The sequence below is a fragment of the Indicator indicator genome, chromosome 28 (genome assembly GCF_027791375.1).
Source record: "Indicator indicator isolate 239-I01 chromosome 28, UM_Iind_1.1, whole genome shotgun sequence".
NCBI classification, from domain to species: Eukaryota; Metazoa; Chordata; class Aves; order Piciformes; family Indicatoridae; genus Indicator; species Indicator indicator.
The window spans coordinates 738305-764843 of NC_072037.1; the positions used below are offsets into that span (position 1 = coordinate 738305).

General features: G+C 51.0%; 1 protein-coding gene across 1 annotated transcript in view; it reads right to left on the bottom strand.

The window, feature by feature from the left end:
• EXD3 (exonuclease 3'-5' domain containing 3) overlaps positions 1-26539 on the bottom strand; it is a 247437-nt gene that overhangs the window by 220698 nt on the left and 200 nt on the right. Inside the window, exons 2-6 of the mRNA XM_054393212.1 lie at positions 26279-26343; positions 20552-20719; positions 19159-19326; positions 1369-1422; positions 122-261 (exon numbers count right to left, since the gene is read on the bottom strand). Of these exons, the coding sequence (XP_054249187.1) occupies positions 122-261; positions 1369-1422; positions 19159-19326; positions 20552-20719; positions 26279-26343 (595 nt within the window). The remainder of the gene's footprint in view (positions 1-121; positions 262-1368; positions 1423-19158; positions 19327-20551; positions 20720-26278; positions 26344-26539) is intronic.

Consider the following 26539-nt stretch of genomic DNA (forward strand, 5'->3'; position numbering starts at 1 on the left):
ACAATGTGCCCTTGCCCAGCTCAGAAGCAAACATGCTGCACTCCATTATGGTGAGGAATGGTCTCAGACAGACACCCAGAACAGACTGCAGCCTGCTTAGAAAGTCCACAAGCACTTCTACCTTGTGATGTCTCTGATGTTAAACTCAGGTGCACACCATGTGTCCAGGATCTGCAAGAGCTTGCTCTGGAGCTCAGGATATTCTCCCACATAATCTTCCACCACGTTAGTTTTATCTTGGAGCAGAAGTGGTGTACACATCTAGGAGAAGAAATCACATTTCAGGCACAGTGGCTTTGATACCCGCATTCTGCAGATGGGGCACACAGGAAGTGTGGAAGAGGTCCATGATGGCAGACTGAGACCTGATCAAGGGCTGCTCAGCCATGGTGAGCAAGTCCCAAAGCTCTAACCAAGCAGTGCTGCCTGGAAGAGTGATGGGACATGGGCAGCACAACATCAGCACTGATGGTGGGACATGAGCAGCACAACATCAGCACTGATGGTGGGACATAAGCAGCACAACATCAGCACTGATGATGGGACACAGGCAGCACAACATCAGCACTGATGGTGGGACATGAGCAGCACAACATCAGCACTGATGGTGGGACATGAGCAGCACAACATCAGCACTGATGATGGGACATGAGCAGCACAACATCAGCACTGATGGTGGGACATGAGCAGCACAACATCAGCACTGATGGTGGGACATGAGCAGCACAACATCAGCACTGATGATGGGACATGAGCAGCACAACATCAGCACTGATGATGGGACACAGGCAGCACAACATCAGCACTGATGATGGGACATGAGCAGCACAACATCAGCACTGATGGTGGGACATGAGCAGCACAACATCAGCACTGATGATGGGACATGAGCAGCACAACATCAGCACTGATGGTGGGACATGAGCAGCACAACATCAGCACTGATGGTGGGACATGAGCAGCACAACATCAGCACTGATGGTGGGACATGAGCAGCACAACATCAGCACTGATGATGGGACATGAGCAGCACACCATCAGCCAGCACTGATGATAGGACATTTTCATCACCAGTGTCAGCCAAATCCCTAAGCCCCACACTGATCCCATCTGTCAAGAACAGCTACAATATTTTATGGCAGTGGCTGCAGCTACAAAACCAAGTCCAGCAAGCTGTTATGGACCTAACCCAACAGATTCTGTCACTTCCTTAGATCTCAAGGTCCATCAGCAAGGCCAAGTTGGTACTTCTTAGGAACTAAGCAAAGCCTCAAGTGAAAGGCAGCAGAGCTTGGAGGGCTTGATGGATCTTCTGCTTAAGAGAAGGTGGATCTGCTGACAGAGGAGCCTGCAGAGGAAATGACTCACCTTCTCCACATCTTGATCTGGCTGGAGCTTTAGCTTAATGCTCAGGATGGCTGCCTGGAAAAGACACAGAATGTTGTGTATTTAGGAGGAGAGCACCACAGTGGATGAATGGGCACTGCTCCAGAGCAGAGTTTATACTCCATTATACACATTTTTAATGGCTTAATTGTTTCTCTTACATTTGCATGAACAAATCATCTAAACATTTGGCCACAGAGATTCCACTTCAAAATGTACACTCCTGGAAGAGCTGCACATTCCAAGCAGCAGCACAGCCTGGAGCAAAATCTAAAGATCAGTTGTCTGTTGGAAAGAGAGAGAAAGCAAAAGCTTGGACAAACCAGCCAAGGTGGATATTTTCCATCAGCACAATGGTAAAAGACACCTGAGCCACCACAGCTTCCGCAGTTAACTTCATCCACCCTGCTGTGCCTTTCATGTTTTGCACAATGCTTGCATTTTGTGAAAACCACTCGAGATTTAAAAGTCCCAAGACCTGAAGGGATTCCCAGGAAGGCTGCAGAGAGACTTTTCCTGAGGGTGTCTATAGTCAGGACAAGGGGGAATGGTTTGAAGCTGAGGCAGAGCAGGGTTAGACTGGAGCTGAGGAAGAAGTTCCTCAGTAGCAGGGTGGTGAGACTCTGGAAAAGGCTGTGAATGCCTCCTGCATGGAGGTGTTTAAGGCCAGGATGGATGAGGCCTTGAGCAGCCAAGTCTAGTTGAGAGGTGTCTCTGCCCATGGCAGGCAGGTTGCAGTAGATGATCTCTGAGGTCCCTTCCAACCTGAGCCATTCTGTGATTCTATGACCCTGAAATCAAGATGTCTTAGTTTTGATAACTTCTGCATGGCTCCATGCTGCTGAAAGCTCAAAGTTCACCCCAGTCAGAGGGATGGGGAGAGCTGCATTGTCCCCTTTTGTGACACCTCCAAACCTCTGACGAGCCAGGACCTGCCAACTGACAAACTGACTCCAAATGGGTTTCCTCTGCGGGTGAGGAAACTCTGCTGTGGTGAGCTGCAGTAACTCAGGCTGTGAGAACTGCTACACCCCCATCCATCCTGTCCCAGCTTGGTGCTTACAGCAAGGCACTGAGATCTAACTGTGCATGGCTTGGCAGGCACAGCAGCTCAGGAAGGTTTGGAGCAGTTAACAGTGTCTGATTTCCGTAGCAGAGAATCCTTGGAGCTCAAACACAGATCAGCACAATACTGGCTTGCTGTACCACACTGCACTGCTCCAGGGCAGAGAGGAGCAAGAGCAAGCAGACTCTAGCCCAATCCTCTGTTTGCACTGATGTGATCCTGAGCTAGGAACCAGGGATGCTACATGAAGGATCCTTCTAATGACTTTCATAGATGCATAGAATGGGATGGGTTGGAAAAGACCTTAAAGTTCATCCAGTCCCAACCCCCTGCCATGGGCAGGGACACCTCCCACCAGCCCAGCTTGCTCAAGGCCTCATCCAACCTGGCCTCATCACCTCCAGGGAGGAGACAGCCACAGCCTCCCTGGGCAACCTGTGCCAGTGTCTCCCCAGCCTCACTCTCAACAATTTCTTCCTCATCTCCACTCTCAATCTCCCCTCTCCCAGCTCAAAGCCATTCTCCCTCATCCTGGCACTCCCAGCCCTTGTCCAAAGTCCCTCCCCAGCTCTCCTGGAGCCCCTTCAGGTACTCGAAAGCTGCTCTGAGGTCTCCCTGGAGCCTTCTCTTCTGCAGGCTGAACAGCCCCAACTCTCCCAGCCTGTCCCCATAGGGGAGGTTCTGCAGCCCTCTGATCATCTCTGTGGCCTCCTCTGGACCCTCTCCAGCAGCTCCAGGTCCTTCTTGTGCTGTGGGCAGCAGACCTGGAGGCAGTGCTTCAGGTGGGGTCAGAGCAGAGCAGAGGGGCAGAATCCCCTCCCCTGTGATTTCCCCTTGCAGGGTGGGGCTGCATTTCCCAAGCTGGTTGTGAGCAGTGTTTGCAAACCCACCCCTGCCCCCAGGGATGCAAACCCATCCCCTGCAGCACACAGATAATGGCCAGCAGGACAGAGCAGGCAATGCCCTGAGCCTGTTTACTCAGATGAGGATAATGGCAGTGCTTGGAGAACAGCTCTTACCTCCAGCATGTCTCTCCATCATCTGTGATTGATTCTGCTTTGAGAGAGATCAGGCAAAGGATGGATTTGTTTGTCAAAATCACTGCATTTCAGAATGTTGGAATATGTAAATAAATGTCATAGAGTAGCAAATGTGCAGCCCCCAGATGAAGGCAAACCTCAGCACTGCCCTTCAGCTCCACAAAGCCTTCACAGACAAATTCAGCTAGAAAACCCCCAAAACCTAAGTGGGGGTAGAAGCCCAGCTCCAAATGCATTTGCTGTCATCTCAGTTTGCTGAATTAATGAAAAGCCAGATTGCACCTCTGAAAATGTTTTTCCACCACTGGATCTCTTCAGTACCTTCTGTTGGACCTTCAGTACCTTCTGTTAGCTTTAGCAGGCAGTGGCTGCCCCAGCAGCTGTCCCCTGCTCACATGCACTTTCAGATTAACCTGACTGCAGAACTGGTATCTAAATGGCAGCTTTATGGAATCACAGAATTGTCAGGGTTGAAAGGCACCACAAGGATCATCCAGTTCCAACCCCCCTGCCATGGGCAGGGACACCTCACACTACAGCAGGTTGCACACAGCCACATCCAGCCTGGCCTTAACCTCCAGGGATGAGGCTTCCACCACCTCCCTGGACAACCTGTGCCAGTGTCTCACCACCCTCATGGGGAAGAACTTCTTCCTAACATCCAGTCTAAATCTCCCCTCCTCTAGCTTGGATGCATTCCCCCCAGTCCTATCACTCCCTGACACCCTAAAAAGTCCCTCCCCAGCTTTCTTGGAGCTCCCTTCAGATACTGGAAGGCCACAAGAAGGTCTCCTCAGAGCCTTCTCCTCTCCAGACTGCACAACCCCAACTCTCTCAGTCTGTCTCCAGAGCAGAGCAGCTCCAGCCCTCTGCTCATCCTCATGGCCCTTCTCTGGACACCTTCCAGCACCTCCAGATCCTTCCTGGAACAGAGGCTCCAGAACTGGACACAGAGCTCCAGGAGTGGTCTCCGCAGAGTGGAGCAGAGGGGGAGAATCCCCTCCCTGGCCCTGCTGGCCACACTTCTCCTGCTGCAGCCCAGGCTCTGCTTGGCTCTCTGGGCTGCAGGTGCACACCCCACCTCTGTTAACTGTAAGGTGACTCACACAGATGAGCATGTGCTGTGTCACCTTAGGTCTTCCTCTTTTCCTGGATGTATTCTGCCCTGTACCAAAGGGTACAGAGCAACTAATACTCATTCAGCCTCCTGAACGAGGTTACGGGCCTGGTTTGGTGGAGGTGATCACAAACTGGCCAGAAGGCACAAGCTGTGCAAAACCTCCAGAGGAGACAGTAACTCGTGCTGAGGAGGCTTCTCCTTACAGTGATCTGTCTGATGATGACAAGAGATATGCTTTGTTCACAGACGGTTCCTGTCTTCTGGTTGGAAACAAGTGAAGGTGGAAGTCTGCAGTGTGGAGTCCAACACACAGAGTTACAGAAGCGAGAGATGGAGAAGGAGAATCCAGCCAATTCACAGAGGTAAAAGCTGTCCAGCTAGCTCTTATCATAGCTGAACATGAGAGATGGCCAAAGCTTTATTTCTACACTGACTCATGGATGGTAGCCAATGCCTTGTGGGGTTGGCTGAAAGACTGGAAGAAGAATGGCTGGCAGAGAAAAGGAAAGCCTCTCTGGGCTGCAGATCTGTGGCAAGACATTGCTGCTCGCATTGAGAGAATCCCAGTGAAAGTGAGACACATCGATGCTCACATTCCTAAGAGCAAAGCTACTGAGGAACAACAACACAACCATCAGGCAGATCTAGCTGCAAGAGTTTCCCAGGTGGACACAAACTCTGATCCTGATCCTGATCTTGACTGGAAACACCGAGGTGAGCTGTTCTTAGCTCGGTGGGCCCATGACTCGTCAGGACATCAAGGCAGAGATGCAACCTACCGATGGGCTCGTGACAGATCCATTGACATTTCCATGGATGCTATCACACAAGTCATCCATGACTGTGACATTTGTGCTGCTATTAAGCAGGCAAAGCGGATCAAGCCCTTGTGGTACGGTGACCGATGGTCCAAGTACAAGTATGGTGAAGCCTGGCAGATTGACTACATCACTCTACCTCGTTCTCCATCTGGTAAGCAGTATGTGCTGACTATGGTAGAGGCGAGCACTGGATGGCTGGAAACTTATCCAGTTCCTCATGCAACTGCACGTAACACCATTCTTGGCCTGGAGAGACAAATCCTGTGGAGACACGGAACTCCAGAGAGGATTGAGTCAGACAACGGAACTCATTTCAAGAACAATCTTGTAAAAAACTGGGCCAAAGAGCATGGCATTGAGTGGATATTCCACATTCCCTACTATGCACCAGCTGCAGGGAAGATCGAACGCTACAACGGTTTGCTGAAAACCACTCTCAAAGCCATGGGGGGTGGATCTTTGAAAAACTGGGAGAAACATTTAGCACAAGCAACCTGGTTAGTGAATAGTAGAGGTTCAGTGAATCGAGCTGGACCTGCCCAATCAGATTTGTTGCGAAAGGAAGAAGGTGACAGAGTTCCTGTTATCAGAGAAAAGAATCTGTTAGGCAAAACTGTTTGGGTATTTTCTCCTTCAGGAGAGGCCAAACCTGTCCGAGGGGTGGTTTCTGCTGAAGGTCCTGGTCACACCTATTGGGTGATGCAAGAAAATGGTGAAATTCAGTGTATTCCACAAAGAAATCTAACTTTGGCTGAGAGAGGTTAAATTCAGACTGTTGCGCAGACACAGCATCGCGCCCAAGAGGAGAGTTCATGAGATCTACGGTGCACGAACCCTGAGAGCCCTGAGTCACCTGAGAGTCCCTGTTCCTTCCTTCGCTCCATCTGCGAGGAAACAAGCTGTTTGCTGTTTTTCCTGTGATTTGACTCTTTTGAATCATCTACATCTGAAATAGCCGGAATGGACTATGGTCTTTATTCACCTATTGTTGTAGATATTATTTTAGATTAGATAAATGATAGTAGCAGCCAATGGAATTGTTTAGAAGGGGTGGACTGTGATGGTTTGAAACTGTCTTTTTAATTTTTCCTTGCAAAGTTCAGAACAGAGAAAGTGAAAGAGTATAAATAAGTCACTATTAGGTGTAAGAAAGCAAAATACTGATTGTTCTAAACACTTCCATTGGATAGATAGAAATGTTTAAGAACTATTACTCAAAACAAAGTGGGCACTCTGCACATTCTGCATTCTGCAGTGGGGGCAGTTGCTGGGCTGTCTGGCTGCTGTTTCTTCTTCTCTTCTGGCTGAAGATAACACGTACTGACCTTGGCAGCTAAGTTAACAACTTTCTGCTTAACAAACTCTGCTTCTCTGTCCAGGAGGGTCTGGGGGGAAGCTCCTGGGAGAGAGGGAGGCCCCTTTGGGAGGGTCCCCTTGGGGGGAAGCAAAGGGAGATCGGTTGTGCTTTTCTGTTGATTGTATATATTTGTGATTGTTGTGAATTTTGTATATTTGTACATATTCATTGCATTTCATCATAGATTTTAGACTCTGCTTGTAAATACAGCTTTTCATTTGCTTCCAGACTGAGCTAGCCTGGTTAGTGTCGGTGGGGGGGGGAATTTCAGCTCACACCAACACACAGCCAAAGCATGGAGAATTGTTGCCTTCCAACCCCAGCTCACACCACCACCACTGCTGCTGGTCAGAGGAGCTTCAAGGAAACCACACAAGGCTTTTTTAAACATCATTTTAACATCACTCAGCTAAAATGGGTGATGAAGCAGTCAGACAAATTGTCTTGCTTGCAGAAATGTCCTGCAGCAGGGAACAGAGTCAGCAGCAGGCCAGCAGCTTCATCCATAGAATCACAGAATGGTTTGGGTTGGAAGGGACCTCCAGAGCTCATCCAGTCCAACCCCTTGCACTCAGCAGGGACATCTTCCACTAGATCAGGTTGCCCAGAGCCTGTCCAGCCTCACCTTGAATATCTCCAGGGAGGAGGCCTCAACCACCTCCCTGGCAACCTGTTGCAGTGTTTCAGCAGCCTCCTGGTGCAGAACTTGTTCCTCACATCCAATCTCAGTCTGCTCTGCTCTCATTTCAAACCATTGTCCCTTGTCTTATCACTCAAGGCCTTTGGGAACAGTCCCTCTGCAGCCTGCTTGCAGTTCCCCTCCATCCATGCAGAAAGCCAAAGGTGGAAGCAGACCCATGACCTGGGTCCTAGGAGCAAGGAGCCAAGGCTGGGTTGCAGGGTGTAGCTCCATGGGCTGGCTGAACAGTGAGGACAAGGCAGATAAAATCAGTGTGCTTACAATGGGAATAATAAGAGAAGAGATATGAGTAACTGCAATAAAGATGAAAGTGTTTGGCAGCTGTGGCTGTGGTCTCCACTTGGAGCTATTTAAAGCTTTTGTTTTGTTACTATCATGCTTTGAATTGTTTCACTCCACAAACAAGTTTTGTGTAAAATGAGCCTATTTTTAACAGTCTGTTTAGAGAGGATAAGATCTCCAGCAGAGCAGCACCTCACTCACAGACTCGTTTTGTAGTTAGAAAACAAACCCTTTAATTAGGCAGACAGCAGCTGTAACTGAGAGGGTGAGATCCCCCTGCCCAGCCAAGAACCACACATTTCCCCCTGTGCAGTGCCATGCTCTCCAGGCTCTGCTGGCAGAGCAGCCAGGGCAGCTGGCAGCTTGGAATCCAGGCACAGATCACAGAATCATTTCGGTTGGAAGAGACCTTTAAGATCAGGCTCAGGTTGGATCAGCAGGGCAACAAAAGTCCTGAGCAGCAGATTGCTCTCTCCCTTCACCAGCTGATCAGTAACAGCATAAAGCCTAGTGAGGAGGCAGGAACATGGGCAAGCTCTGGTAGACACTGATGCATTGGGAGCTCCTTGGAAGAGTCCAGCACAGAGCCACCAAGCTGCTGCAGGCAGTGGAACATCTCCCTGTGAGCACAGGCTGAGGGAGCTGGGGCTTGGGGCTTGGAACAGAGGAGCCTGAGGGCTGCCCTCATTGCTGGGGATAAAGATGTGCAGGGCTGGAGTCAGGCTCTGCTCAGGGATGTCCAAGGACAGCACAAGGGGCACTGGGGGCAAGCTGGAGCAGAGGAGGTGCCATGGGAACAGAAGGGAAAACTTTGTCCCTGTGAGGGTGCAGAGCCCTGGAGCAGGCTGCCCAAAGAGGTTGTGGAGTCTCCTCTGGAGACATTCAGAACCCACCTGGATACATTCTATCTGTCAGCTTATCAGGGTCTACTCACCCTCTGGAGCTGTAAAGAGATCATTGCTTGGTGGTGTGAGCACCACAAGTACACCACTCACAGAGGGCTCCTAGCACCTAATCTAACAGCAGCCAAGAACAAGCATCAGCAGCAGTCCCACTGCACATGGTGGTGGTTAACCTAGACTAAAGCACTTCCCATAGCCCAGACCGTCACAGAAATGTGGCAAAGGTTGCCTTGCATCCCCCAGGTGTGTTCTGGACAGGTACATGATGAAGCCACTGCTGAGCCCAGGAGAAAAGGTGGTGACCCATTGCCTGGTTCAAATCCCATCAACGTTTGTGAGTCTTCTCATTGTCCCCAGGGAGCTTTGGGTCATTCTTTGATTTATTTCTAGTCAAAGCAAAATCCATGTTTGGACATTTTGTTTCCCACAGATAAACAACTAAAAATATAGCAAAGGAGGGTTGGCTGAGGGTGGGGAAGAACTCCAAGCTGGCCCACACTACATTAAGTTGTGTCTACAAGGCTTGGAGGTGCATCGATCACAGGATGGGGGAGGTTACCCAAACCTGATGCACTCAGGCCACAAGCACCAGAGCACTCTTCTAGACTACAAAAAACAACAGCCTGGGAAAAGAGGGAGTGCTGTGAAGTGAGCACACAACCTCAGAGCTCCCTGCACCAATACCTGAGCCTCTCTGCTTGTTTTGAACACAGCTTGCTCTGCCTCATCTAAAAATGACTTTTCTTTCCACATACAGCACCAAGCGCAGGAAGCCACACAAGATCTTATCTGCAAGGGCATGTGCACTTGGGTGGTGTCTGCACTGACAATTTAGGCAATTTTCCCACGGTGGGGTTAGCACCAGAGGACTAACCTTTGGCTGGTAGCATTGCTTGGAGTGATGATGCAGGGCAGACACAAATGGTTCCTGATGAGTCCTGCATTACTTAGCCCTGCTGCAAGCAAGTTGGGACAACACAAAGGTAAATGTGCCTGAGCCTGACTTGGGGCACTGCTTCTGAACCAATGGTGAAGGAATTCCTGAGAAGCCAGAGGAGAGAGTAAACAACAGAGCAGGGCTCTGCAGAGGAGGATCCAACGTCAAAGCTAAGAAAATCAGTGATCAAAGCCTGGCTGCATCATAACGGCAGAAATAATGGAGCAGAAGGCACACCACGTATTAATCACTGGGAACATCTGGTTTGTGTTTTGGAAACACTCATTGCAGACTTGTGGCTAATCAGCTTTGCTCAGCCTCTCTGAGTGCATCACTGCAAAGTGCATGACATCAGGTTAGATGTTTAATTACTTCCTGCTCAGAGAGCACACAGCACAGGCAGCTATCTGCAGGAGGATCTTCAGAAATGAGAAAAACGTGAGATTTCCCAGGTCCACTTCCAAGAGAGCATCAACATATTTCACCAGCAGAGAGCCACTCAAGATGAAGTCATGACAGGCTGCTCACAGTGAAAGAATCTGAGGTGAAGGGAGAGAAGTCAAGTCGAGGGGGGGACACGGTGGCAAGAGGGAACCGAAGCAAACGGCTCTGCGAGTTGCCTTCCCTAGGTCATTCGAAGCAGTTTTAAGCCAAGCTTAGCTGGCCAGCCCAAATGAGTGATCCTCTAGAGCACTGCCCAAGCTTCCTGTGCGCAAAGGCCACCCACCTTAACCAGATCCCCCAGACCCAGACTCTGGGGCTGGACGTGCTGCCCATTCCCACCCCTTCTGCTTGCCTGATGAGAGGCCAGAAAAGCTGACAGCAGGAGCAGGATGCTGACAGCAGGAGCAGGATGCTCCCACCTCAGAGGCACTCAGACTCCTTCCTAGCCATTTCACCAGGCATGCCCAAAGCAGAGGTGGCTCCAGAAGACACAGTGCTTGGAAGCAGGCAGCAGAGTGGTCCACATCCCACAGGTTGGCTACCTCTGCACTGCAGTGGCCCTAAGCTAGGAGGTGACCTGCCTTTAAAGCTGCCTTTAGCAGCAGACTAACTGAAGAGGAAAAAAAGGGTGGAGGCTGACATCATCATCTTCAGATAAGAAACATCCCCTGTAACATTTTCTTTGCTATTCTGGTCATTTATTTTTGATTGAAAAGAAACAAGGAAATTCAAATGCACAGACTGAAACACAGCAAGAGCTGAACAAAGAAGGCTTGGGAATTAAGGGGGAAGGAATCACAGAACAGGTCAGCTTGGAAGGGACCTCAGAGATAATCTACTCCAACCTCCCTGCCATGGGCAGGGATACCTACCAAAATACACTTGGTTGTCCAAGGCCTCTTCCAACTTAGCCTTGAACACCTCCAGGCAGGAGGCAGCCACAGCCTCCCTGGGCAACCTGTGCCAGAGTCTCACCTCCCTCCTACTGAAGAGCTTCTCCCTCAGCTCCACTCTAACCCTGCCCTGCCTCAGCTTCAAACCATTCCCCCTTGGCCTGTCTCAGACACCCTCAGGAAAAGTCTCCCTGCAGCCTTCCTGCAGGATCCCTTCAGGTCCTGGCAGGCAGCTCTAAGGTCCCCCTGGAGCCTTCTCCTCTCCAGGCTGAACACCCCCATCTCCCTCAGTCTATCCTCATAGCAGAGGTGCTGCAGCCCTTGGATTATCTTTGTGGCCTCCTCTGGACTCACTCCAACAGTTCTATGCCCAACATCAGAGACATTTTCACTGTCCTGAGGACAGCTCAAAACAGTCAGAGTGAAGAAATGCACAACCTGAACATCTGGCAATGTGCTCAAAAATGTGTAGAACTGTCTGCAAAAACAGAATTACAGAATCAGTCAGGTTGACCTGAATGATTCTGTAATTCTGTTTTAGCAGAACCCTGGGGTCTTTCCAAGTCTAACCATTAGGCCTGCTCTACAAAGTTCACCCCTAAACCCCCAAGCACCACATCTAAAAAACTAAACACCTCCAGGGATGGTGACTCCAGCACCTCTCTGGGCAGCCTGTTCCAGTGTCTGACCTGTCATGCTGGGAAAAAACTTTTCCTACTGTCCAGTCAAACCTACCCTGCTGCAGCTTGAGGTCATTCCCTCTTGTTCTATCACTCATGACATGTGAGAAGAGACCAGCACCAGCCTCTCCACAACCTCCTTTCAGTGAATTGCAGAGAGCCATGAGGTCTCCCCTCAGCCTTCTCTTCTTCAGCCTCAGCAGCCCTAGCTCCTTCAGTCGCTCTTCATCAGGTTCATTCTCCATGGCTACTCCAGCACCGTGTATGAAGCAGGACTACAAACAGTAACAGCCCTGAGTCAGTGCTGAGAACATCACTGCACCGAAAACCACAGGCTGTGGTGGTGACACCCTAGGGCACAACCCTGCAGCTCTGCACCCTAGGGCACAACCCTGCAGCTCTGTACCCTACGGCACAACCCTGCAGCTCTGCATCCCAGGGCACAACCCTGCAGCTCTGCACACTGGGGCACAACCCTGCAGCTCTGCACCCCAGGGCACAACCCTGCAGCTCTGCACACTGGGGCACAACCCTGCAGCTCTGTACCCTAGGGCACAACCCTGCAGCTCTGCGCCCCAGGGCACAACCCTGCAGCTCTGCACCCTAGGGCACAACCCTGCAGCTCTGCACACTGGGGCACAACCCTGCAGCTCTGCACACTAGGGCACAACCCTGCAGCTCTGTACCCTACGGCACAACCCTGCAGCTCTGCACACCGGGGCATAACCCTGCAGCTCTGCACACTGGGGCACAACCCTGCAGCTCTGCACACTAGGGCACAACCCTGGAGCTCTGTACCCTAGGGCACAACCCTGCAGCTCTGCCCCTAGGGCACAACCCTGCAGCTCTGCACCCTAGGGCACCTGTATTCCTTTCAGTTTGACCTTTTGGTCAACCATCCTTTCTACCAAATGACTTGTGCAGCAGTTATGCCTTGCTGACAAAAAACTTTGACTTCTCTGGCTGTTCCACAGCTGCTTTTATGACACATTTTACCACCTGAGTTTTAACAGATAACCCTCACACTCTGCATTGAAAGAGCAAACATTATCTGAATTTAACATACAGAATCCTCACTTGGAGGATTCATTACTAATGGATGAAACATTACCGTAAAGAATAGCCTCTGCTTTTGCAAATGGAGAAATGTGAATGGATGGCAACCAAAAAACTTGGTTAAATGCTCGCTGTCCCACTAACAGCTTAGTCCCATACTCTTCTTTAAGAGCCAAAGAGATGGAGGTGAGAAAAATGCTGCTAGTCACCGACACAGAGAGGTCGGAGTGGGAGCTCTCTCAGGCCCAAGAATATTTCTGGTTGTCAGAGGCTAAAAAGATTATTTATTGTTTCCTTCCTAAACCCAGCTCCACTGCCACCTGTTCAGAATTTACTATAAAGCTGTTAAACAAGAGGAGAACTTTGATGCTGACTGTGAAAACAAGTTTCACTGTATCTGACCCAAGCAGCACTCACTGCTGCTGCAGAAGCAAAGGAATTTGATTTTTTTTCCCCCTTTAAGCACAGCTATCTTTTTTTTTTTTTACCTTTATAAGCTGTTTAAAAAAATGTAAATAAAATAACTGGGCGGACAATAGAGGGCATTCATCCCCAGAAAGACAGCCGCCACCCTTAGACATGAAATATCGCAGCACATTAAGTCATGAGACCCTGCTAATCAAAGCTGACAGAGCCCTGAATGTGATTTCTGCTGAGACTTAGCGATATCATGGGGCACTGAAGCATGCACAGCCTGCCAGACTGCCCCTGTTCATGTGACAATGCCTTTTATTCCCCGGAGGGGCCTGCCACTGACAAGAGTCCCCTTTGTCTGGGGGCTGCCGCATTCGCAGTGCAAGAGAGGCTCATTCAGGCAGCCCCAGACACTCTTTGAAAGGCTGAAGTGTAACATAAGATGACCATGAAACACTAGCTTGCCTTCTGCCTACCCTCATTCTTCTCCGGCACAGCCTGGCGTATTCAGGGCCTCTCGCAGCCCCGCTTGTGCTGCATTACCCCCGGTCTGCTGAATCCCCGCATTGTCCCGGCCCCACCGCCAGCCAGCTCGCTCCCCACAAAGCAGCCTGCAACGGCCCAGGGCAGGGTGGCCTCGGCCAGTGCCTTTGGAGGGCTTCTGAGCGGGGACAAAGCTGCTTCACCTGAAGCTCCCTGAGGGGAATGCCTCTGGGCTCTTCCTGCCCTGCGGGCCGTGAGGAGCAGACCTGGGAGCGCCGTGCAGGGGCCCGGAGCACCCTCGCTGCCGTGCTCCTCCAGCGGCTGCACACTCCCTTCACAGGAGAGTGGACACAGAACCCGAGGAGTCCAGGCCCCGGCCCCGCTGCTGCCTGCCCGCTGGTGCCGCAGCTCGCCCCGCGGGGCCCGGCTCCCTGCATCGCGGGAGCTCTGGTGCCATCCGCTGGCAGCGCTCCCCAGCCGCGGCCGCCCTGCCGCACCTCCCGCTCCGTGCTGCTACATCCCAGTAAGGTCACAGGATCACAGAATTGTTCTGGTTGGAAGACACCTTTGAGATCGGCAGCTCCAACCCTTAGCCCAACGCTGCCATGTCCACTGCTAAACCATGGCCCTCAGCACCACATCTCTAAGGCTTTGAAGCACCTCTGGGGATGGGCACTCCACCACTGCTCTGGGCAGCCTGAGCCAGGCCTTGACAATCCTTTTGGGGAAGAAATTGTTCCTCATATCCAACTTAAACCTCCCCTGCCACAAATTTGGGCCATTTCCTCTTGTCCTGTCACATGTCCCTTCAGAGAAGAGACTGATCCCCACCTGGCTCCAGCCTCCTTTCAGGGAGCTGTAGAGAGCAGTGAGGGCTCCCCTCAGGCTCCTTTTCTCCACCCTAACCACCCTCAGTTCCCTCAGCTGCTCCTCATGAGTCTTGTGCTCCAGACTCTTCACCAGCTGAGCTGCCTTCTATGGAAGTGCCCAGGGAGGTGGCTGGGGCCTCATCCCTGGAGATATTCAAGGTGAGGCTGGACAGGGCTCTGGGCAACCTGATCTGGTGGAGGATGTCCCTGCTGAGTGCAGAGGGTTGGACTGGATGAGCTCTGGAGGTCCCTTCCAACCCAGACCATCCTGTGATTCTATGATTTTGAACATCATTCATAAGCAGTCCTGGCTCACTGGTGAGGTCCCAGATGACTGAAAATTGGCCACTGTGATGCCCATCCACAAGAAGGGCCAGAAGGAGGAGCCAGGGAATTCCAGGCCTGTCAGCCTGACCTCAGTGCTAGGCAAGATTATGGAGCAGATCATCTTGAATGAAATCACACAGCACCTGCAGGATGCCAAGGGATCAGGCCCAGCCAACACGGATTTAGGAGGGGCAGGTCCTGCCTGACCAACCTGATCTCCTTCTATGCTCAGGTGAGCACCTGCTGGATGTGGGGCAGGCTGTGGATGTAGTCTGCCTGGACTTCAGCAAGGCCTTTGACACCACCCCCAATGGCAAACTCCTGGCCAAGCTGGCAGCCCATGGCTTGGACAGGAGCACTCTGTGCTGGGTTAAGAACTGGCTGGAGGGCTGAGCCCAGAGAGTAGTGGTGAATGGTGCCACTGCCAGCTGGCAGCCAGGCACTAGTGGTGTCCCCCAGGGACCAGCGTTGGGCCCCATCCTGTTCAATCTCTTTATTGATGATCTGGATGAGGGGATTGAGTCCATCATCAGTAAGTTTGCAGATGACACCAAGCTGGGAGCAGGTGTTCATTTGTTAGAGGGTAGGAGGGCTCTGCAGAGGGACCTTGCCAGGCTGGACAGATGGGCAGAGTCCAAGGGCATGAGATTGAACAAGTCTGAGTGCCAGGTTCTACACGTTGGCCACAACAACCCCATGCAGAGCTACAGGCTGGGGTCAGAGTGGCTGGAGAGCAGCCAGGCAGAAAGGGACCTGGGGGTGCTGGTGGACAGCAGCTCAACATGAGCCAGCAGTGTGCCCAGGTGGCCAAGAAGGCCAATGGCATCCTGGCCTGGATCAGCAATAGTGTGGCCAGCAGGAGCAGGGAAGTCATCCTGCCCAGTGCTTAGCACTGGTTAGACCACACCTTGAGTCCTGTGTCCAGTTCTGGGCCCCTCAATTCAAGAGAGATTTTGAGATGCTGGAAGGTGTCCAGAGTAGGGCAACAAAGCTGGGGAAAGGGTCTGGAACACAGCCCTGCTGTGAGCACAGGCTGAGGAAGCTGGGGGTGTGCAGCCTGGAGGAGACTCCAGGGGGACCTTAGAGCTGCCTTCCAGTACCTGAAGGGATCCTGCAGGAAGGCTGCAGAGAGACTTTTCCTGAGGGTGTCTAGAGACAGACCAAGGGGGAATGGTTTGAAGCTGAGGGAGAGCAGGGTTAGAGTGGAGCTGAGGAAGAAGTTCTTCAGTAGGAGGGTGGTGAGACTCTGGTGTTGGGTGATAGGTTGGACTTGATGATCTCAAAGGTCTTTTCCAACCTGGTTAATCTGTGATTCTGTGATTCTCTGGATTTGCTCCATCACCTGTGCCACCTGCACAGCCTCATCTTGCACCAGCCCCACCACTGCCTGTCCACCACCAATAGTTTTCTTACCACCCTCCCAACACCCACGCTCTGTCTCATCAGGAAGCTTCTTCCAGGAGCAGCTCCCTGCAAGCTCCTGGCTGCTGCCATTCACAGAGTGGTTGGGCTTTTGACCAGCTCTGCTAAAATAAGACCTGTGGAGTGCCAGATGTGCTTCAGGACAAAAAACCACCATGGCCGTGCTCAGGGATTTCTGGAATTGCATTTTCTCGAAAAGCTCTGAGAGGGAAAAGCATCTTAGCCCATGGGGCAGAGCTGGAGACCTCTATGTTTCACACACCACAGCAGAAAAGGCAGCAGAACAGGCACAGGGAATAATGTTGCTCTAGAACAAATGCTTGGGGTCTTACTCTAAATACAGCAAGACAATAAATAACTCTGGACCCTCAACAAAGGAAGGGCATGGGCCTGATGGAGCAGGTCCAGAGGAGGGCCATGAAATGACTAGGGGGCTGGAGCACCTCCTCCTGTGAGGACAGGCTTGGGGAGCTGGGGTTATTCAGCCTGGAGTAGAGAAGGCTCCAAGGAGGCCTTGAAGCTGCCTTCCAATACCTGAAGGGGCTACAGGAAGGCTGCAGAGAAACTGTTTGCAAAGACCTGCAGGGACAGGACCAGGGGCAATGGTTTGAAATGAGAGCAGAGCAGATTTACATTGGATGTGAGGAACAAGTTCTGCACCAGGAGGCTGCTGGAACACTGCAACAGGTTGCCCAGGGAGGTGGTTGGGGCTCCATCCCTGGAGATATTCAAGGTCAGGCTTGACAAGGCTCTGGCAACCTGATCTAGTGGAGAATGTCCCTGCTAACGGCAAGGACCTTGATGACCTTTGAAGGTCCCTTCTAACCCAAACCATTCTATGGTTCTGTGACAGGAAGGATTTAGAAGCATTTCTGTCTTTTCAAAGGGGGAGAGATAGAAGAGCCAAAAATCCTACGTGTGAAAGTGCTTTACTGCCCCATCAGAAAGACAGGGCAGAGCAGGACAAACAGACACACCACAGCCCACCACGAGTGCTCAGAGCCCTAGTTCCTGGGGTTTTGGGGTTAGTTGCTGTCAACTTAGGTATGATCAGTCCCCAAGGGCAGTAAAAGATTTCCTGTTATTCTTGAAGATAATTCTATTCATCCCTCTGGCAACAAAACAGAAGTAGAAGAAAGTTATGGCTGAGGCTAAGCAATAGTTGAGGTTTCCTGTTCTTCACACTGGGAACAACTAGTAAATGAACTTTGCTGTGGAAGGGAGAACAGACAAACAATTCCATCATATAAAATGCAGAGCTTTCCAAACCCAGATCTAGAAAGAACTGCATCATCTCTAATTGAAACAAGAAATATCTTTGGAGCCTTGGGTTTCAAAATCACACTTGAATATAGTCAAACACAAGGGTCCAGTTAGGATTTTCAAGCATGTTCAAAAATTTATAGAGCAAAAAGTTAGTTTCAAGGAGCTACCTATGAACTGCTCATCAAATATGAACTATAACAGGCCTCACAGTATGCTAGGGGTTGGAAGGGACCTCTGGAGGTCCCTGCCAGAGCAGGACCACAGAATCCAGCACAGGTCACAGAGGAACACATCCACACAGGGCTGGAAAGTCTCCAGAGAAGGAGACTCCACAACCTCTCTGGGCAGCCTGTTCCAGGGCTCTGTGACCCTCACAGTCAAGAAGTTCTTCCTCATGTTGAGGTGGAACCTCCTGTGCTGTAATTTCCATCCCAGGGCACAATCAAGCAGAGCCTGTCCATGTCCCTTCCTTCCTGACCCCCAGCCCTCAGCTATTGATAGACATTGATCAAATCCCCTCTCAGACTTCTCCTCTCCAGATTAAACAGCCCCAGGGCTCCCAGCCTCTTCTCACCAGGCAGTGCTCCAGTTCCTTCAGCATCCTTGTAGCCCTCCCTTGGACTCTCTACAGCAGATCCCTGTCCCTCTGGACCTGGGGAGCCCAGAACTGGATGCAGTATTCCAGGTGGGGCCTCATTAGGGCAGAGTACAGGGGGACGAGAACCTCCCTGGATCTGCTGGACACACTCTGCTTAATGCGCCCCAGGATCCACAAGGATGCCACAAGGGCACATTGCTGTCCCATGGATAACTTGCTGTGCACCACCTCTCCTCGCTCCAGCATGCAAAGCAATGGAGAAGAATGGAACCCCGTGCTCTCGGGGGGGGGGCTGGGGTTTACTGAAAAACAGAGTCACAAAAACGCTATTTGATTTTCTTCTTTTGCTAAACAAGATCAAGCTGTTCTGCACCATCCAAGGGACCCATTCCCCCTTGGAGAAAAACAGTCCTCTGGGGTTAGCCTTTCAAAACCCCAAGCATGAAGAGGATTGTGGTTTGCTCACGGGAACACTTGTGAGGCTACTGAGACCTCACAGTGATGCCAGAGATGCTCTAAGTGTTTAAACCAGAAGGCAAAAGTCTGGGTTTGGTGAACTCCAGCTGGTGCCATCCACTCAGACACAGGAGTTGTAACACATTTTGAATGTGAGCCTCAATGGTAAAGAGGCTTCCAAACTCCTTGAACTGCAAAGCCTTTGATCAGGGCAGTCATGGGGGAACAGAGATTCCCTGACCCCTCCTTGCTGCAGGCAGATTGGAGATAGCACAGCAGGTCTACAACCAACTAGTAAAATCCCTTCTGTTCTTGCCAAGGACAAGGAAAACAAAATAAAAGAACACAACCACCCTCTTAAATTCTCCAAATTAAAGCCTATTAACCTTATTACTTTCAAAGGTCAGCAAAGAGGTGGAGGAAGAATTCGCTGGCACTCTGTCCTCAGCTGCTGGGAAGAACGAGGCCGAGCACAGCTTCCTGATGAACATGGGAAGGCCACGCTAAGCTGGACCATTCACAGCATGCAGCTGCTGCCATGGGAGGGAATTCACATTGAAATGCATCCAAAAAAAGGATGCAGACATGAAGAGAGAAGGAGAGAGCCTGGTAGGTAACAGCATTTGAGGGACGACCTACCTCTTTGTAAGCGCCCTGCTGCCAGAGCTGACTGACGTGCTCAAGCAAACAGTTCCGCTCTGCTCTGTGGAGCTGGTAAATGCTAATCAGGGGGTCAAGAAGATTAGCTGGGCACTGGGCTAGCATTCTGAGCACACGGGCCTGGAGCTTCTTCAGCTTGATGCCAGACTGGAAAAAAAAAAACCAAACCCACATTAAAAAAACAGGAATCAAACCCAGATTCAGTCCAGGCAGCTGCAAGTCAAGGGCAGATGAAAACACAGCTTGTTGAAACAGGGGGAAAGCCAATTCCTTGGGAAGGGATTCTCCAATTTCCCCATGGAGGCTGCAAGCAGGAATCAGAACAATATGCAGCACATTTTTCTCCACAGCATCCAATTTAAAAGCATTAAATGTTTGTGGGCTAATTTTGGAAGAGGAATATGGCCTTGTGCAAAAGTAAAATATGAACCTGGAAAAAGGCCTCTTTAGAAATCCACCCCTCCAGTTCCCAGCAGAAAATCTTTGAATCCAGCAACTCCCCTCAAGGCAGCTCTCACCTATCAGGCATAGCAATTCAGTTTTCATTCCCAGGCTTGCTCCTGGGTGCAAAGGATGGTCAAAAGATGCACAGATTCAAGCATCTTTCCTTGTGTTCCTACATGGTCATTCTCTTATGACACAGGAATTTCCGTGTCAGGACTTTCAGTGCCAGCAGCACTTCACTGCACGCTGCAGATACTGCAGTGGCAGAACTCAACATCCAAAAAGATCCATTTGGGAAAAGGGGAAATGAAGCAACACAAATATCAAAGCATCTCGCAGCTGAGAGCCAAAAGGAGACAAAAAAAAAAAAAGGAACAAATCTCAGTTGGAATATATGGAGGCACAAGGAATGGCAAACATTAGGAGGCATAATCTTATGACCCAACGTTACAAACCTCATCACTCAGTTGCTGAAAACTCATCCTGTTCCCATTTTCTGCACTCCCAGCCATATGGCAGGAGTTAAGCAACCCTACAGTAACTGGCTTCCATTTGCAGAGCTGGAAGAATATGCAGAATAGATTCCTGCCATTGGGTTTATCCTGACAGTGGGATGTGAGTTCCAGTGGGAAAGCCTCCAGCTCAGCAAAAGCTGCAAGACCAGCCTTTGATCAAAGGAGCTTGATCTGGAAGGATGGAAAACCCAGCTCAGAGAGGGAGATGGAGCTTTTGCATCACAGCTCCCACCAGGATTTCATCCCCAAGCCAGCATGCAGCGATAGCATCACCTCAGGATGAATTTCACACATGGTCACACTGCCTGTGTGAAGGCTGGACTGGGGAAAAAAGTGAACTTGGGGACACTCCAGGGACATCAAAATCAATTGCCCTCTCCTTTCTGCCAGCTCCCTTGCTCTCACTCTCTAACCTGTTGAACAGCAGGATGCTCTTTTATCCACAGCTCCAGCTCGGTGCTGATGTAATACCCAAGGGAATGCCCTTTCCCCTTCCAGTCACTGCTGCCCTCCAGCATGTCCAAGAGTCCTGCCAATGGGTCCTGCAGTTCTGCAAAGCCCCTCCTGGTTTCTTCCTTGAGCTGGTGAGACACAAAACCACATTGTCACAGACAAAAAGCTGAGTGAATCCTCCCTCCCCCAGCTGAACACAAAGCTTGATTTTTTTTCATTTAATCTATTCAGAGAGGTAACTGTTGCTATTCAGCCACCATCCGTGCCTCCAGTGACTTTTCATGTCATTACAGATCCCTTCATGGCTCAGTGCACCTCAAACCCAATGGGAAAAGCAGCAATTGTCCACACTAATTATCCCATAAAGACAGAGAAGTTGTTCTGTGAGACAGACAAAGGGGGCTTGGGATTTGGGGGAAGGGGCAGAATAGGAGTGAGCCGGAGAAAGGGGTGCTAGTAGGAAAATGGCAGTGTTGAAGGTGGGTAACCAGCTCCAGACATCTCCTTATCTGAGAGACCTCCAGGCCACAGAGCACAGAAGCCCTGCTCAGTCTTGTAGCATAACCTTCAGCCCTGACAGCGCAAACGCTCCTCGGCGTGACTGCAGCGCTTGGAAGTATCAGCATAGTTTGGGGTTAACTAGGATTAGACAGGATTAAAAAGGAGGAAAGAGCAGATTCCCAGCCCTGCTGCCTTACCATCCTGCACATCTCCACTTCTCCCCTCCAAAGCCACCTGGGCAGAGAGGTTGGTGTCAGGCACCTCCCCAAGGCTGAAGGCCACAGGAAGGGGCTCGGAACATGGGAATACTCCACACCATAAATCTTAGGAATCCCAGGGTGATGTGTTTAGAAATGTGAAGGAATTGGACACTCACTTTGTGACTGTTAATAGGCTACTTACTCCCCATCTGGTAGAAGTGCTAAATTAGCAGCACCGAGCAGTATCTTTATAATGTTTACACTGGGAGTGGTTTCCAAGGAGCTCGGAGGTTGGCAGGCTGAGGAAGTGGCATCCTTCAATACCCACCCAGCACCTCTCACCGCATGCTACATGCAGCAGCGCGGAGCAAGGGGAAAGCAGAGAGCACCAGGAGTCACCAAGAGCAGCTGCTGTCTTTCTTTTCTGGCTCAAAAAAAGCAAAAGCCCCAAGATGCTGAGTCCCCCTCACAGCCAGTGCCTGTAATTTACTGTATGTGCCGGCCCCGCGTGCGGCGGCCAATGGAAACAACGGAGCAGCTGAAGAATGCCATGGAAAACAAAAGGACATCCATGGAAAACTTGCCAGTGAATTTGTTCTGTTTTCTTCCTCAGCGATATTTACTGGAAGACAGCTCTTTGCCATAGTGTCTTTCATGTCTGGAAAAGCCACAAACCCTATAGTTTACAGGAGAAACTGTTTCTTTCTCACTGCATTATCAAAGGCAGCACCAAACAGCTGATGACTAACAAAGATGTGACACTAGATAGCAGATTTCTCCCTCTAAGTATTTCTCCCTGTGGCAAGAATTTGCCAGGCTAAAGACAGGGCTCGGGCTCCACTCTGAGATTCAGCAGAAGGGCAAGGCAAGCTCTAGTCCAACCACAAATATCCAACACAACAGCCAAAGGAAAACAAAACAACTTGCCAGCTAAGCTGCACAGTTTATAAATGGCCTCTTTTCTTTGCTTCTCCCCAAAGCCCCTCTTCAGCACATTTATATTGAAGGAGAGCTTTCACCACACCATTCAGCTCCTCCTCGGGCTGCAGTCAGGGCTAGGGCTCTGGCAGGATGGGGCCCAACAGACACCAGGTCCTGTGAGGGCAAAGCTTCCAGACAGAGAGCATCTCCAAACGCTGAGCCAGCTGCCAGGAGCACAATCTGCTATTCCCTACACAGAGTTTGACTCTGTAGCAGATTGACAAGCAGAGGAAAAGCCTCCTTCAGAACTTCCTAGCAATCTGAAGGCTTCAGCTGTGGTGTGCTTGAAGGAGGGGAAAGAAAACCAAAGGGAAAAAAAAGGCGTAAGACACCTAAACGCAGAGGGGTGGGAGTGCGAGCTGCGTGGCTGGCTCCTCTCCTAGGATCCCTCTCCAACATGGAATTGCCATTTCCATTTCAATTGATTCCCATGGCAGGGAATGCTCCTTGTAGGATTTCTGCAGCCTGACAGATCATGGGAATAGGAAGATTCTGCTGATGCTCAAACTACACAACTCTATCATCCAGTTTTGGTTCTTCATTTCCTACTGCACAGCTCAGGGCAGTGTGCTGATGCCTCTTGGTTATTCCAAAACTGTCTTCCTATGTAGGCATGTTCTTAGACCATGCTCCAGAGCTGAGGTCAAGCCATGGACACCTGCTCATGGTCACTGATTTGAGACCAGCAGGCTCCATGCTAGTTAACAGCACAGATTAGTTAATTCACATAGAGTGAAAGTCAGAGGAGCTCCCTATCATTTAAAGGTCAATTCAGAGATTCATGGAACGGGTTGGGTTGGAAAGGAACTTAAAGCTCATCCAGTTCCAACCCCCTGCCATGGGCAGGGACACCTCCCACCAGCTCAGGTTGCTCAAGGCCTCATCCAGCCTGGTCTTCAACACCTCCAGGCAGGGGACAGCCACAGCCTCCCTGGGCAACCTGTGCCAGTGTCTCCTCACCCTCACTCTCAAGAATTTCTTCCTCATCTCCAGTCTCAATCTCCCCTTTCCCAGCTCAAAGCCATTGTCAAAAGTCCCTCCCCAGCTCTCCTGGAGACCCTTCAGGTACTGCAAGGCTGCTCTGAGGTCTCCCTGGAGCCTCCTCTTCTCCAGGCTGAAGAGCCCCAACTCTCCCAGCTTGTCCCCACAAGGGAGGTTCTGCAGCCCTCTGATCATCTTTGTGGCCTCCTCTGGACCCTCTCCAGCAGCTCCAGGTCCTTCTTGTGCCGGGGGCCCCAGAAAACTGGAGGCAGTGCTGCAGGTGGGGTCTGAGCAGAGCAGAGCAGAGAGGCAGAATCACACTGGACCAGGTTGTGTTGTACTGAAGTCAGGTTCCCTCTCCTCTCTGAACAGGACAGCTGGACGTTAACGGCAGCACAGAGGGCAGGGCAGCATCTACAGCTGCTGTCTGGGCACTAGATGTGAAGGGTGGGGATGTCCTGGGCACAGCTTAGCTCATCTCAGTGACAGGGGAACGAGCACATATCAGAAACCAGCTAGGCACCATGGAACAGTTTGGGTTGCAAGGAACCTTAAAGACCATCTAGCTCCAGCCCCTGCCCTGCCAGGACATTGGGGACATTCATGCTGTGCTCCTGAGGCAGCTGCTGCTGAGCCACCCCCCAGGCACACCACAGCCTGGTCCCCACACCACCTGAGGTGCCACACCTCATCTCTCTCAGGCTTTCCCTGTGGTTCATAAAGGCATCCTGCAGGTTCAGTGCAGGCTGCTGCCTGCATCCTGGCTCACACAAGGCTGCCTGCAGGGTGGCTCTGCAAACCACACGTCCCATTGGGATGACCACTCCAGCAGCAAACACACTGAATAAGCAGAGCTGCAGGGGTGACTCATGGGCATCCTCAAGCTTCTCCCCCCTCAGCAGGAAAGCTGTGGTGCTCCCTGCCCCAGGACACGTCCATGGGAGCTTCTGGTATTTGCTTCCCATCCCCACAGCTCCCAGGGTACACAGTGCAGAGATTGTGATGATTCCTCTTTCCTGCTGTTGCTTTGTGGCATTAACTGCCCTCAAGACCTAACTCACAATATTTTTTTAACTCCAGCTTTAACAAAACTTCATAGAACACTCCAGGCTTTAGAGCTGCTGAGCTGAAGCTTATGTAGGTGACCGACTCTTTGGAAAGGCTGCTCTCACACACTGCTTCCAGTTGTTTCATTAATCCATCTGGGAACCACAGACTACCAGCAATGGAAAGTCTATGTGTGGCAGACAAGGACAATGACTGAACACCCTGGACACCTAGGATGGAGCACGTACACCAAGGGCCAGTTCACACAGGGCACATCCCACATGCCTAGGTAGGGAGCTGCATAGTTTGGGTCTTTTTTGTAGAAAAAAACACACATCTCAGCTATGAAGAAGGCATGGGAAGCTCATCACTAAGCAAGGTGGGTAAAGAACTGGCTTGATGGCCAAAGAGTGGCTGCCCATGGGTCCCTGTCCAAGTGGAGGCCAGGGACAAGGATCAGTGCTAGGACCAGGCTTGTTTAACATCTTTGTCAGCTACATGGACAGAGGTGCTGAGGCTCCCTCAGCACCAAGCTGTGTGGTGTTGCTGACAGGCTGGGGGGAAGGGATCCATCCAGAGGGACCTGGACAGGCTGCAGAGCTGGGCACAAGACAACATCAGGAGGTTGAACAAACCAGGTACAAGGTCCTACAGCTGGGTCAGGGCAATCCCAGGCACTGATACAGGATGGGCAGGGACTGGCTTGACAGCAGCCCTGAAGAAAAGGACTTGGGGGTGCTGGGGGATGAGAAGCTCTCCAGGAGCCAGCAGTGAGCACTTGCAGCCCAGAGAGCCAAGCAGAGAAGTGTGGCCAGCAGGGCAGGGAGGGGATTCTCCCTCTCTGCTCCACTCTGCTGAGACCCCACTTGGAACTCTGTGTCCAGTTCTGGAACCCCTGTTCCAGGAAGGATCTGGAGGTTCTGGAAGGCATCCAGAGAAGGGCCATGAGGGCTGGAGCTGCTCTGCTCTGGAGACAGCCTGAGAGAGTTGGGGTTGTGCAGTCTGGAGAGGAGAAGGCACCGAGGAGACCTTCTTGTGGCCTTCCAGGATCTGAAGGAGGCTACAAGAAAGCTGGGGAGGGACTTTTTAGGGTGTCAGGGAGTGATAGGACTGGGGGGAATGGAGAAAAACTAGAAGTGGGAAGATTCAGAATGGATGTTAGGAAGAAATTCTTCCCCATGAGGGTGGTGAGACACTGGCAGAGGTTGCCCAGGGAGGTGGTGGAAGCCTCATGCCTGGAGGTTTTTGCAGCCAGGCTGGATGTGGCTTGTGAGCAACCTGATCTGGTGTGAGGTGTCCCTGTCCATGGCAGGGGGGTTGGAACTGGATGAGTCTTGAGGTCCCTTCCAACCCTGACAATTCTGTGATTCTCTAAGCTGATGCATGAAGTGTTTCTGGAAGTTTTCTAGCTCCCAGACTTAGATGAAGAACATTTTGCTCCCCTTGAGAATCTCCACATGGAATCCATAGGGTGCTGGATAAAAACATAGCACTCACTCTAGGCAGGCAGTGTGAATTGTACTCACCACTCTGAAAGGCAAAACCAAACCAAATCAGAAAAAAACATGGGAAGAATACTTTGAATTTGAAGGCTTTGCTCTCATTCTACTTGGCAAAGGGCACTTTTCTACTGACTTCAATCCTCATTTTTTCAGCTGCTAGAAATATTCTTCCCCCATTCCCAAAGATCCTCCATTTAATGGATGAGGAAAAAAAGTTGTCTAAAAGAATTTTTTCCCCCCTCTGAAATGCAGGCATGTATAAACTTCAGCTCTTTCATCTGAGTCCCTGAGCTCCCTCACACCACACAGAACTACCTTGTCTCTCCACTCCCTGCAGCAAATGCAGAGGCTCTTCCCTGCACGCTGGGACTGACAGTGATGGTGAAGAATCACAGGCCTGCCCCAGGGGCTCTGCCTCTGGACATGCTCTGCATGCTGCTAGCAACTGCAGTGTGGAGGGCAGGCTTAGCCTTACCTTCTTCATCTCTTTCTTTGTCCAGAGAAGCTGAAGGGTTTTCAGCAATAGGAGTGGGTCCTGGCCTGGAGGAGGAGGAAGAGAGAGAGAGAGAGAAAAGGGGAGGGGAAGAAAAACAAACCAAAGCAGAGTTATTGGCTGTGCACAGGCAGCCCAGACACACTGGTGCATTGTTTCTCAGAGGAGGCATCAGCTACTCCATGCCACTGTGTTTGAAACCACCACCCTCCAACTGCCATTCAGGATTAGAGTGCTAAAGGC